The sequence below is a fragment of the Pipistrellus hanaki genome (genome assembly GCF_964339955.1).
Source record: "Pipistrellus hanaki genome assembly, chromosome: 2".
Taxonomy (NCBI): domain Eukaryota; kingdom Metazoa; phylum Chordata; class Mammalia; order Chiroptera; family Vespertilionidae; genus Pipistrellus; species Pipistrellus hanaki.
This window is the reverse complement of record NC_140504.1, coordinates 134,346,235-134,360,693: the sequence shown is the minus strand read 5'-3', so window position 1 is coordinate 134,360,693 and position 14,459 is coordinate 134,346,235. Positions and strand designations below refer to the sequence as shown.

The 14,459-nt window shown below is 36.9% G+C and overlaps 1 protein-coding gene across 3 annotated transcripts in view; it reads left to right on the top strand.

Annotated features, from left to right (window-relative positions):
* BTBD8 (BTB domain containing 8) overlaps positions 1–14,459 on the top strand; it is an 84,681-nt gene that overhangs the window by 53,549 nt on the left and 16,673 nt on the right. The window contains exons 8-13 of one of the 3 annotated variants that reach the window (XM_084873370.1): positions 1,491–1,579; positions 1,987–2,089; positions 5,643–5,738; positions 12,001–12,183; positions 12,839–12,976; positions 13,867–13,996. In XM_084873370.1, the coding sequence (XP_084729496.1) occupies positions 1,491–1,579; positions 1,987–2,089; positions 5,643–5,738; positions 12,001–12,183; positions 12,839–12,976; positions 13,867–13,996 (739 nt within the window). Of the gene's footprint in view, positions 1–1,490; positions 1,580–1,986; positions 2,090–5,642; positions 5,739–12,000; positions 12,184–12,838; positions 12,977–13,866; positions 13,997–14,459 lie in introns of those variants that run through there. The other 2 variants (XM_084873371.1, XM_084873372.1) reach the window with 2 other exon arrangements.

The following is a 14,459-nucleotide window of genomic DNA, read 5'->3' as shown; positions in this document are numbered from 1 at the left end:
GTAACTGACTTGGAACTCCTGGCAAGCTGGCTTTGGTTATTTCATTAACTTTATGGTCTTGCCTTTTACATGACTTTGGGACTCTACTTATAGGGTTATAGTAGGATTTATATATTTTTTGCCACTGATTTAAAATTTTTTAAGTAATAATTTAAATATATGTCTTTCCACATTCTACAAGTAGGGTTTGAAAATAACTAAATGTGAGTCATCCCATTTATACAAAACACTTGGGAATCAGCATTTCCATGTAAGTAAAATTCTCGGAAAGCTAAAGTTAACACTTTAAGCCAGGGGTCAGTAAACTTTTTCTGTAAAGGCCAGATAGTAAATATTCTAGGCTTTGTAGGCCATGTGGTCGCTATCACAGTTACTCAGCTCTGCTGAGTTAATATGGAAAGCAGAATAGTTATACTAAATTTATTAAACACTAATATAACACTTTAAGAAAATGGGTATTTAACAATCAAATTAATAGCAATTCATAATTTAAGAGGCTGGAAATCACTGACCTTATTAGGACTATGATGGAGACATTTCTGAAGAAACTTTTATTCTGAAAGTAGGGTATCTCAAGATGTATTGTATTTAGAGATTATATATACATTTGGCTAATTGCTGGTCTTTATTGTCTAAACCCTAAATCACAATTAATTACTTTGTACAAAGAAAAGTTGAACTTTGTTTACCCTAATGGGCAATAAATGTGCTTAGGAACTAGTCCAAACAAATTGAAAATACGTGACAGTGGGCAGCATGTAGCACAGAGGCTTAATGTTAAGAGCAGTGAGTTGTTTTCATTTGTATCTACATTTTATTTATTATTTTAGCTCCTTCTTAAATGTGCTTGTAAAATATATCTAATATAATAAAAGGCTAATATACAAATTGACTGAACAGTGGAACGACCAGTCGCTTTGACATGCACTAACCACCAGGGGACAGATGCTCTATGCAGGAGCTGCTCCTGGTGGTCAGTGTGCTCCCACAGGGGGAACACCGCTCAGCCAGAAGCTGAGCTCATGGCTGGTGAGCGCAGCAGTGGTGGTGAGAACCTCTCCCGCCTCCGTGGCAGCACTAAGGATGTCCGACTGATGTAATTATATTCTGTCATTATCTGAGGTCAGTGTAGGACCTTCCGTTGCACAGGTACTTAAAAGTTATATTTGTATTTTAGGAAGCAGATTAGATAAAATAATCATATTGCAATGTAATGTGCTAGAAATTATGCCACTTTTGCTTTAAAATTTTAAGCTAAATGAAATTAGAATAGAAATTGTGTGCATTCTGGCAGTTAAAAGAACTCAAATGCTGTTCTATAAAACTAGAAGTTATTAGTAATACTTTCTTTTAAAAGAATAACAGATTTTTAAATTACAGTTATTTTATTCTGCAACTTGGGTACATATATCAGATCATCTGTATGAATCAAATACTTTTAGCTTCTGTAAGTTGAAAAAGGACAAAATAGTGCTTTCTATCAATTTCAGCCTGTACTCAGAAGCTTGGCGTCTGTACTAGAATGTCTGATTATCGCTCATTCAGTTGGAGTGGAAAGTCTTTTTGCTGACTGCATGAAGTAAGTGATCTGAAGGAGTGCTGTTACTATTAATTGAGGTTATCTGTTCTTTCGTTCTCCTAATTTTCTGGGGAAATTTTACACTTGGCTGGTTTTCTTGGGTGCAATATATGTAACTTAATGCTTACCTAATTGTAATAATTAAAAAGACATATTGATTTAGGTATTGCTCAAGGTGCTTGGGATCAATTTTATTTTAGCCCAACCATTATTACTTATGTTAAACCAAAGCGGATTTAAAATATATATTTACCAAAAAGAGCATAGTCAAGTCCACTGTGGAGCTCACAAAATTAACTGTATATGTTAGTCAAAACATATATATGTAAAAACTGAAAACACAAATATTTTTTAATATTATAATGAAAAATACTTCTATTTCTCTAACTTGAGATTCTTTTATTTAGGTGGATTGTAAAGCATTTTGCAAGGTTTTGGTCTGAGAGAAACTTTGCAAATGTACCTCCTGAGATTCAGAAACATTGTCTTACCATGTTGATTCAGTCTTTAGTAAGTATAACCTGAATACTCTTGTTTGTATTTCACTTCAAGAGCTTTATTCACTTGTATATACATACCTTCAATATTTCAATTATAAAGGTAAAGCTATATTCCAGATAACCCAGAGCCATTTCTGAAAAACCTATCCTTAAACGTTTCTTCCCATGTGCCAAATTCATTAGGCAAGTTTCAGTTAGAGAAGCAGGAAGATATGTATTGGTTTATGAACAAAAGATACTTGGTACTAGGGATGGAAGTCATCATTGGCTCAACAGCATGAACTTTTACTCACTAAGATGGATTTGAATATAACACTGAAATTTCTCTATGGCAACATTCCCCAGGAGAAACAGCTGTCTACCTACCTGGTGGCAGGTTAATTACATTGGACTACATCGTGGAAAAAGCAGTGCTTTTTTCTCAGTGGAACATTTGCTCTGGATATGAATTTGCCTTCATTGCTCCTCGTGTTTCTGACAAAGCCACTATCCATGGACTTACAAATGCCTTTTCCACCATCGTGGTATTTCACACAGCATCACTTCTTACTAAGGAAGTCCACAGCAAATGATATATACACTTGGAATGCTGTGCTCCCATGTCCTATGATTAAAATCAATGGAAAACTAACAACCAAATTTAGGCAGCGCTGATAATGGCCCAGATTCTTTAGGAATTAAAGAATAATTATAGAGTATAGTTATACTCCCGGATAACAAACTACAAATAGCAGAGGTACTTGCTGAGAACAAAGGGAATATGCAGTGTAGTGGGAAAAGGTAGATATAAATGCCAGCTATGAGCAAATGAACAGTTACAGAAATGAGCACTATAATAGTTATATAAATGTGATTCATTTCCCTTTTTATATCTATACTAATAAAATAAAAACATGCAAATTAACCATCACTCGGCTACTTGCACCAGCCAATCAGGAGGGAATAGGCAAATAAGGCCAAAGATGGCGGCCACCCAGCTGCTCCAGGAGCATAGTGGCGGGGTGGGGCAGGATGCCTGCTATGAGAAGGAGGGCAAGGGGTGAAGGGATCTACAGGAGCGGTACTCCGGCCTCAGCGAAGATGAAGACTGCAGACTTCGGAGTCTGTAGCGGAGACGGCAGACTCTGGCCGCAGTCTACAGTAGGGGTGTCGAACTCAATCAGAGAAGGGGCCAAAATCTAAAATCCAGCCTAAATCGCGGGCCGAATGGTTTACTGAACAGTCATAAACTGACAATGTCATAAACTGACAGCGGAGTGCAGTGATGACAGCGCGGTGCGGGCCACATTGCAAGGCCTGGCGGGCTGGATTTGGCCCGCGGGCCTTGTGTTTGACACATGTGACATAGATGGTAGACTCCAGCCAGAATCTGCAGTGAAGATGGCAGACTCTGGCTGGAGTCTGCAGCAAAGACGAAGGTGGCAGACTCTGGCCAGATCCTGCAGCAAACGTGGCAGACTCTGGCCGGAGTAAAGGCCTGGGTCCTGGGTGCCAGAGGAAAACTGGTGCTGGAAGCAAAGGTAGGAAGACCTATTGCATGAATCTATTTGTGCAATGGGCCTCTAGTATATATATATTAAACCAAGTATTTTTTATAGTCTTATTTCCCTACTATCTAATATAAGGCAATGTTAATATTAGCTTTATATCTCCATATTTAAGTTACTGACTCAAAGAGGAGTGTAGTCTGAAGAACAGTGAACATTATTTAAAGGCAATACAAGAGAATTTTTGTTTTCTTTTAAGTAAGGCGTTAGCCTCTTTGTTGTATAGGAGATAGTTACGTTAGGCAGAAGCGTGATTTTACTATCCCTATTTGGGAATTAAATATGATTTAAAGGGTGCCAGGTTGACATGGTACCTTGTCTAGGAAGCATGAATGAACCATGCTTCCCAGAATTTCCTTCTTTGTATATTTCTAAGTGGCCACAAGAGAATTTGGCATGAGATTTGTAAGGTAAATGTGAAGCAGCAGTAGCCTTTTTTTAATACCAGGAATATTGGAGCAGGCACTTTTAGCTTGTACATTTTGGTTGTTTACTGGCTTACCTTGTTGGTGAGGAAGAGAAGCCAAGCCTGCAATTGCTTCACCTTGCCCTGTATCCTCTTTTGGGTTTTCTCCTGAGCCATGGATGTGTTTACCTCCTTGATGAAGGATGCCAACGTCTCTGAAGGACCCCCATTTCATCCAGGTTGGAGTCAGTGGGAGCTGAAATGAGTCCATCATTATGGATTACAGCTTCTGCTCTTAAATATCAGCTTGTCCTTGGTCTTCACTTTATGTCCATCTTCCCTTCTTGACTGCCTTCCCTGTGGACTTCAAACTACCACATCATCTACAAAGATGGTTTAACCATCTCCCACAATTATATAAGTTCGGACCTTATAACAAATTCCTTTATGTATATGAATGCCACCACCACCGTTATCACTACCAATACCACTACTACTATTACTATTAGGAGGAGGGGGAGGAACAGGAGGCAGAGAAGGACAAGTGGTAATAGTAATAGTAGTAGTATTTGGTAGGTTTTTTTTTTCTCAAACCTTTATAGTTCAAAAAGTACTTTTATTTTATTGAATTTTTTTTATATTTTATTGATTTTTTACAGAGAGGAATGGAAAGTTAGAAACATCAGTGAGAGAGAAATATCAATCAGCTGCCTCCTGCACATCTCCCACTGGGGATGTGCCCGCAACCAAAGTACATGCCCTTGACTGGAATCGAACCTGGGACCTTTCAATCTGCAGGCTGATGCTCTATCCACTGAGCCAAACCGGTTAGGGCTATTTTATTGAAATTTTGTGTAAAATAGGTACTATTATCTCCATTTCACATACGAGAAAGGAGAATCAGAGAGGTAAGTGCTTTTATTCAAGTTCACAGTGCCAGTAAATTATAATGCCAGGTTTTCAAACCAATTGCTTTCATCCTTTATTTTTAGAAAAGTATGGGCCTTCATGAAGATCAATGGAACAGAATAAAGAGTCTAGAAATAAAGCCATGCCTTTATGGTCAATTAATATTTTACAAGGGAGGCAAAAACAATTGGGTAAAGATAGTCCATTCAATAAATAGTGTTGGGAAAACTGGGCAGATATGTACCAAAAAATGAACTAGACCACCTTTTTACACCATACACAAAATTAAATTCAAAATGGAATAAAGACTTAAATGTAAGACTTAAATTCATAAAAATCCTAGAAGAAAACATAGTCAGTAAAATCTTGGATATGTCTCAAGCTACTGTAGTTTTCCATGTACAAGACACCCCCATATATAAGACACCATCTGCTTTGCCAACCCCAAATTAAGAAATCAATATTTTGAAATTTTGCTGGTTTTCCTCTTAAGACCTTTTTTGGTATCTTAAGGAGTTGTTCTTCCTGTTTTCTCCACTGTCTGATCATACTCTCAGTGGGAGGAGGTTCACGTTGTCTCTCTGCAGCTCTTTTTCCATTCTCTTTTGCATAGCTGATTACATTCACTTTGAATTTTACAAAGTAAAACAACCTCTTACCAGTATTTATCTTTTTAATTTTTGACAAATTCATGGGCTCAGAACGCTCCAGTCCCTGCTACATCTGCGCATTCTCCACCTCCACCTCCACCTCCACTAACAATAAGGCTCATGATTGGAGGAAGCCTGTTTGACAAGGTTTGGGCAACTACACACCTGCACGGCTGACTTCTGTGTATAAGATGCCCCTCAATTTTCAGTCTAACAATTTTAGAAAAAAATAGCATCTTATACGTGAAAAAATACGGCATATTTTTTTCTGATACATTTTCTAGAGTAAGGGAAACAATAGAAAAAAATAAACAAATGAGATTACATCAAACTAGAAGGTTTTGTAAGGCAAAGGAAACTATTGGCAAAATGAAAAGATAATCCACTGAATGGGAGAATATATTTGCCAATGATACATTTAATAAGGGGTTAATATCCAAAATATATAAAGAACTTATATAACTCACTACCAAATAAAATATATATTTAGCTTTTGATAAAATAATAGAATATTTTTTATTATTTTCCTATTAAAATTTAAATTGTTATCCAAAAATATTAAAGAAAGCAAACAGTCTTCTTACTTTTCAAAATAAACTATGTGCATGCAACATGCAAGCCTGTTTCTCAGGCTCAGTTATCAGGCAGACCCAGACTAAGACTAGTAGTATTGGCCCAACAATTCTGTTTCTAGGAATTTATCCTATAGATTTATTTATATATGTGTGAAATAATGTTATCTACAACATTATTACAACAATAGCAAAAAAAAGTTAACAGTGTAAATGTCCATAAGAGGACTGATTGAATGACTTATGAAATATCCATATTATGGATTATTACATAATTGTTAAAACAGTAACAAGGTTCTTTACATTCTGATAACAAAAATATTCCAGATATATGCTAAGTGTAAAAGGGAAGGTACAGAATACTAAGCATATTAATGCCTCTGTTTGAGGAAAATAAAGGAAAAATTACATATATTTATGTTTGTATGCACTAGTACATAACTCTGGAAAGATACAGAAAATAATCTTGATTGGGATAAGGGAAAATGGGTGACTTGGGGCAGGAAGGAGAGGGTCACTTTTCTTGGTATTACCCTATATTTGTTTGAAGTTTGAATCATGTGTTCTGTTAACTATTGAATTAAAATTGTATGTGTTTGGTCTAGAAGTATATTACATTTTCTTTTGAGCCTCAGGCTATTCTGACATTTAATATCATCATGGATTCAGATAAGTGTGGAATAAGCTCACATAACACTTATTTTAATTTTTTAAGTAGATTGCAAGTTAAATCGTGATAACTATACTCTATATCTGTATTTTGAAAAAGATATTACTGTCAGAGCAGATAACATATGTATGTAGTAAACATTTTGTAGATACCTGCCAAGTTTATTTGAATACCCTACACTTGGCACTACTACCAGAAAAAAAAATCTCTATAGTATAACAAATTGGGCTATTGCCTAAAACTCTTAGTAATTGCAGTTACTCAAGGCATCACCAAATGAAAAAAGGATGATAATGGTACTAAAATAATTTTAAAAGACTTGATTTACATCAAAGTATGGTTTCTTTTTACTCTAATAAATAAAGCAAGGGAAGTATATGATGTTTTAAAATAATTCTTGAGCCCTAGCCAGTTTGGCTCAGTGGATAGAGGGTCAGCCTGCAGACCAAAGGGTCCCAGGTTCGATTCTGGTCAAGGGCACATGCCAGGATTTTAGGTTTGATCCCCAGTAGGGGATGTGCAGGAGGCAGCCCATCCATGATTCTCTCTCATTATAGATGTTTCATTCTCTCTCTCCCTCTCCCTTCCTCTCTGAAATCAATAAAAATATATTTTAAAAAATTAATGGAAAGATATCCTCGGGTGAGGATTAACAAAACAAAATAAAAAAAATTAAATGGCCCCCTCTATGATGCTATACACCTAAAAAAAAATCTTGATAAATGGGTGAACACTTTAAATCTTGATATTCAATAATTAAACTTAGGAATTCACTTAGAGATTCTAAGTCCCTGATACTGCTAAGAGATAAACAAATATTTGAGTATCTGCTATGATCCATTTCTTTGTGTGTTTTTTTTTTGTTGTTGTTGTTTGTTAGTTTTTGTCTTTGTTTTTTGTATAATCCATTTCTGTACTAGGCTTTGAGGATATAATGGTGAGCCAAGAACAGATACTGTTTTACACACAATAAACATACGGCCTAATGGAGAGACGGATATTAATCAAATAGTTAATTATTAAATACTAGAGGCCCAGTGCACAAAATTCGTGCATACATAGGGGGCATCCCTAAACCTGGCCTGTGCCCTCTCACAGTCTGGAGCCCTCAGGGGATGTCCAGCTGACAGCTTAGACCCGCTTCACGGACATCCTTAGCAATGCTGAGCTCACCAGCTGTGAGCCCAGCTCAGGGCTTCTGGCTGAGCTGGGAGTGCACTGACCACCAGGGTACATTTTGCATTTTAGCCTTTTATTATATAGGATACGATTGGAAATGATTTCAAGAAAAGGGACAGATTCTCTGAGGCAGATATAAAGGGAATCTGATGTAGGTCAGAAACCTACATCAGGGAAGAAATAGTGCTTGAGTTCAGATCTGAAAGCTACAGAGGGTATGCGAAGTTTATCTCATGCAGCTTGCATTAAGGATTTCAGGCTGTTATTTCCAGATTTATTATCTATTGCTGTGTAACAAACCACCACAAAACTAAGTGGCTTAAAACCATAGTTCATTATTTCTTACAATTCTGTGGATTGATGAGGTGAATCTTTAGTTGATCTTGCCTGAGCTCCATCCGGCACTGCTTTCAGCTGATAGCTAAGTTGGAGGCTGGGCCTCCTGTTGCATATGGTCATTCTTACCAGGCTTCTGTATGGCCTCATGGTCCCAGAATTCCATTATGGTAAAAGAAACTGCAAGGCTTCTTAAGGCCTAGGCTCTGGAACTTGCACAACACCACTATTTGTGTGAGCAAGTGAAAAGGCAAGTCTAAATACAAGAGATGAGGAAATAGATTTTACCTCTTGATGGAAGGAGCTATAAAAAAATTATGGCTATGTTTTTCAATCTGCTACAGTCTATCGGATATTTCAATAATAGTTATTACCAAGCATTGTTTTAAGAACTAGAAATCAGCCTGGTCAGTGTGGCTCAGTGGTTGAGTGTCGACCCATAAATCAAGACGTCACCAGTTCAGTTTCCAGTCAGGGCACATGCCCAGGTTTGGGACTCAATCCCCAGTAAGGGGCATGCAGGAGGCAGCTAAGCAGTGATGCTTCATTCTCATTGATGTCTATTCCTCTCTCTTCCCCTTTCTCTAAAAGTAAAAATTAAAAAAAAAAAAATTCTTGAAAAGAGAATCCAAGATGGCTGCTCGGGTAGGCAACTAGCCGCAGCCGCACACAACAATTTCAATAAAATACAACTAAAATATAAAATGGACATTACCCAGAACTACAGGAAAGTCGACTGACTGGAAATCCTACAACAAGAAGCAAGGAGAAAACCAGAAGGAAGCGCGGAGGAGCTGTAAAAGCCTAAGGTACGGAGACACGCAGCGCGGGGAGAGGACGGAGCCGGAGAGGAGGGAGGCTGAGTGCCTGGCTGGCGGTCCCTAGCGGGAAGGAGATAAACACTCCGACTGTGCTGGGCCCAGCTCCAACTGCTCTGAACCGCAATTCTAGGCCAGACCCTGGGGACCCAGGCTCACCCATAGGGAGCTGGGCTGTAAGGCGGAACTCCAGGGAACGGCGAGAGGAGGTCCCGGAGGCGCGCACAGTGCGCACAGAGAAGGGCCGGCCGGCTGTGCCGCGGGATTGCCCTGACGGGAAGGAGACAGGGGCTCCAGACTGCTCTGAACGCCACCTCCAACTCCACTTCCAACTGAACTGAACCCCAATACCAGACTCATTGGGGGAGAGCATAGACAGTTTGGCAGCAGGCGAAAATCGAGGGCACCTTTCTCTCAGAGGCGCTTGCAACAAGTACTGAAGGACCCTGAGTCTCAGGAGTCGCATAGGGCGGGGCTGATGGAAGCCAAGGCTGTAGGCTCCACCCTGAAACCCCCGCCCCATCATGAAAGCTGCCTGCGAAAATGCCTAAACCAAATAGATCACAAACGAAAGAAATGGAGGACAAAAAGCGACTGGATATAGAGTTCAAAACCACACTTATAAGGTTTTTCAAGAGTCTCCTAGAAAAGGCCGATAAAATAAATGAGACCTATGAGGATATGAAAAGGGATCAACTAGAAATAAAGAATACATTGTCTGAAATAAAAAATACAGAGTCCTAAAAACAGAATAGAAGATCGCAAGAATCAAGTCAAAGATTTGGAACATAAAGAGCCAGAAGACACTCCTCTGCAGAAGCTAGAAGGCAAGAGAATCCAGAAAATTGAAGATGATGTAAGAAACCTCTGGGACAACTTCAAACGATCCAACATCAGAATTATGGGGGTCCCAGAAGATGAAAGAGAGCAAGATATCGAAAACATACTGAAAGAAATAGTGACAAAAAACTTCCCCCACCTGGTGAAAGAATTGGACTTACAAGTTCAGGAAGCACACAGAACTCCAGATAAAAGGAATCCAAAGAGGACCACACCAAGACAAATCATAATTAAGATTCCAAGAGCAAAAGACAAAGAGAGAATATTAAAAGCAGCAAGAGCTAAGCAGGTGGTTACCTATAAAGGAGCACCTATACGATTGTCAGCTGATTTCTCAACAGAAACCATGCATGCCAGACGGGAATGGCAAGAAATATTGAAGGTGATGAATAGTAAGAACCTACAGCCAAAGATAAACTATCCAGCAAAGCTATCACTCAGATTCGAAGGTCAGATAAAGAGCTTCACTAATAAAAAAAAGCTAAAGGAGTTCATCACCATTAAACCAGAATTATATGAATTGCTGAAGGGGGTTCTTTCAGAAGAGAAAGTAAATAAAGATAAAAATTATGAACAACAAATACGTAACTATCAACAAGTGAATCTAAAAACCAAGGAAATTTAAAAAAAAAAAATCTGAGGAACAATATTAACTGTTGAATATAATAGAATCAGAGGTATGGAAGGGGAGTGAACTGATGATTCTTGGGGAAAAGGGGAGAGGGAGATATGGGAAGACACTGAACATAAATTGTGCACCTATGGATGAGGACAATGGGGGGTGGGGAAAGGACAGAGGGTGGGGTGAGGGGGGGGGAAGGAACATTTGTAATAATATGAACAATAAAAATTTATTTAAAAAAAAAATGCAAATAGCCGAAACCGGTGTGCTCAGTGGATAGAGCACCAGCCTGCGGGCTGAAAGGTCCCGGGTTCGATTCCGGTCAAGGGCATGTACCTTGGTTGTGGGCACATCCCCAGTAGGAGGTGTGCAGGAGTAAGCTGGTCCATGTTTCTCTCTCATTGATGTTTCTGACTCTATCCCTCTCTCTTCCTCGCTGTAAAAAATCAATAAAATATATTTAAAAAAAAAATTCTTAAAGAACTAGAAACCAAATATAACTAAGATGTAATTTATAAGTTGTTTTTTTTTCTTCTTTTTCTTGGAGCCCATGTTATTTGTATATTGTCATTCCATTATCTATAGAGATTAGTTTTTGTGAACATTTTTCCTATGGTATAAAAAAATGAATCTTCAGTAAATGAATAAAACATAAAAGAGGGGTCTTGCCTCATTAGAGAAGAGGGGAAAAAAATCACTGGGGATTATAAGTAATTTTAGCCATTCTAAATTTGTAATAAAGAATGTGTATTTTATAGTCATGAAAGAATTAAGGCTATGCTAGTGTAGCTATACAATTATGAATGATACCTATAAATGCAAAAAATTAATTCGATAGTGAAAATCTCAGGAAAAGTAAGTTTTTCTTTATAGTTATAACTTGCTTTCAGGTTTGTTTTAGCTTCTTTAAACGGTGATTTCTTCCAAGTTCAAAGTTTGCCCTTTGGGGTAATTCTGAATGAATGAATAAATAAATATTACATGTAAAACTAATGATAAAGGTATTAGCTACCTGAAATTTTGTAGGGTTTTTTGCAGGAAGCATTATAAGAAAACAGAAGTATTTTATATGCTTAGAAAATGATTTTATGAGCAGTAATCTAACTTTTTTCCAATATTTTTCAAATTATAAAAATGATAAGGCCCTAGCTGGTTTGGCTCAGTGGATAGAGCGCTGGCCTGCAAACTGAAGGGTTCCAGGTTCAGTTCCAGTCAAGGCACATGCCCAGGTTGCAGGCTTGATCCCCTGAGGAGGGCATGCAGGAGGCAGCCAATCAGTGATTCTCTCTCATCATTGATATTTCTATCTCTCTCTCCCTCTCCCTTCCTCTCTGAAATCAATAAAAAAAAAAAAAAAAATTAAAAAAAAAAGAATGATAAGAATGCTGCTTTTCTTCTGATGGAAAGTGACAGGCTAATCATCAGTTTGCCCAGAGTGAAGTGGACCGAAGCAGCACTCACTATGGCATCTCGGCTACAGGAAGAATGCATTGCATTTATTGTAGAAAACTTCTCCAAGATCATTCAGAGTGAAAATTTTGCTCTTCTCTTACAGGTACTCTGTCTAAAATTATATCCTATGTTTAGTTCCATCTTTGCATTCAGATTATAATTATGCAACACTTTAAAATGCAGGTTGTCACTGATTAAATTAGTATGGCTTAAATAAATTCCATAGCAGATGGCAGGTTTGCGTAGGATTTGGAGCAGTGACGGACAGAATTTTTGGCTCACAAGATAATGAAGGCAGGAAGGGACAGGTTTGTGTGCCCTGGCAAAGCCCAATGTAACTCTAGCCAACTCTGACCTTCTATCAGCATAAGCCAAGTTTTAGAAACTAAATTCATAAATTGTTTTGGCCACTAATACAATTATGGTCCATGCAAAATTCTTTGTTTTCTTGGAGACCCACTTTCTCTAAATGTAGTCATTGGATAAAGAACTTCTTTTGTTTTTGAACTCTATTTTTAAGATGATTTTGGCTTTTAAGATAAGTGTGTGTATGTGTGAAGGTATTTTTAACAACGGAAAGGGATTATTAAATAATAGTTGTTATAATTATAATTATATTATTTTAACAGAGGAAGTAAGATTTCTAATTGATTCCGAACAGCCAGTTTTGATGAATGGTCTGTTGTAATGCCAGACTTTCACATTTCTTACACATTTTACATATATTTCTATTAAATATCAATTTCTGTGTTTCATAGTCACAAGCAATGAGCAGCACAGCTGATTTGTTGGACAAAATTTTAGAAGCAATCGAAGAAAACATTACCACTGAGAATAGTTGCTCTCTTTTTATGGCTCTGGACAAGTTACTGAACTCCGACAGTATAAAAGAAATGGTATTGAATGTAATAATAATGTTCATTAAAATGGTTTAACGTTTAAACTGTTTTAAGATTTAAAAAAAAAAATGCCCATTTTAAATGTTGCTTGGTTGAAAGTAGGTAATGGATACATGTGGATTGGTTATAGTCTCTACTTTGGTGTATATTTGGTATTATCTTACAATACAAAAATACTTTCATTTTTATTTTTCTCCAAATGGACATATTATAAAAGGTTGGAATTTGGCAATTTTACTGGCTAGTTCTAGATATAGTTTTGTATTTAACAATATTAATTGATATAGCATAGCTCTAGTATTTCTCTCTGGTCACTACTTTAAATTTCTAAATATTAAACACGATTTAAAATAATTTTTTAGAAATTTTAATCATCAGTATCTTTTATTTTTGTAGTATATTCATAATGCCTTTTTGTCTTAAAATAATCATATTAAAATAGTATTGACTGGGTAAAAGCAAAATTAAAATGTTACTTATTTTTAAATGCAGTTAATGGTAATTACTAAGCTAATTGCTAATTATTGACTTTTTATATTTAACAAAAGGGATAAAAAAATTTTCATCGTATTTTTACTACTGCATAGAGTATTTGACCTTGTAATGTCATAGTGGATTTGAAATGGCTGAGGAAGGTATTCATGTAAAGGCCGTTGGTGGTTTAAAATAATGTTTAGTTTGAAAGGATAAGGTTTAGCTTCATGTTCACTGTAAAATTCTGTTGTGAAGAGTAAGCCTTCATAAATAACATGTACCCGACGATCTTGAAAATCTAAGTGATGACATCATTGATCTAGCTTAGGAATAAGTAGATTCGGAAAGGAATAATGACTGGTTGCTATGACAATGTGGCTCTCACCAGCTGCTGATTTGTTGCTTGAACGCAGGGTTTTACGTGCAAGATCCAGGCTGTGCGTGATAAGCTGTGGCTCTTCCTGGTTCAGTCTTTCTACGCTGTTCGTCATACAGAAAGCTGGAAGCTGATGAGCACAGATGATCAACAGAAAATCCAAGCAGGTATATTAACCCTGAAATTTTTTATTCTTATAACCTTTGTGGCAAGGGATATTTTGAGGGGATTCTAATAAGTGATAGGATTAATGTTTGTTTGTTTCTGTTCATTAATGGCTTGCTGATTAAAACTAGTGATAGTATGTTTAGGCAGTTTTAATAAATCATACTCTTATGCTATTCTTAGAAAATGAAACTCATATCATATATATATATATGTGTATGTTTTATATGTATGTCAATATATAAATTTTTTATCTTACTTTATATTAACAACAATGTTCCAGCCAAATTTGCTTAAAAGCATTCTTGTTTTACTTAAAAAGACTGATTAAAGTGTAGGAAAATGTAATCCATGTAGAACAGATTACCAAACATCATACTTTCTCTTCCTTTTAAAATATTTTTTCATAAGCTTTTCCATCTTTTGCATAAGATACCCTTTCCTGTGGTTTTGCCTAGATTAGGG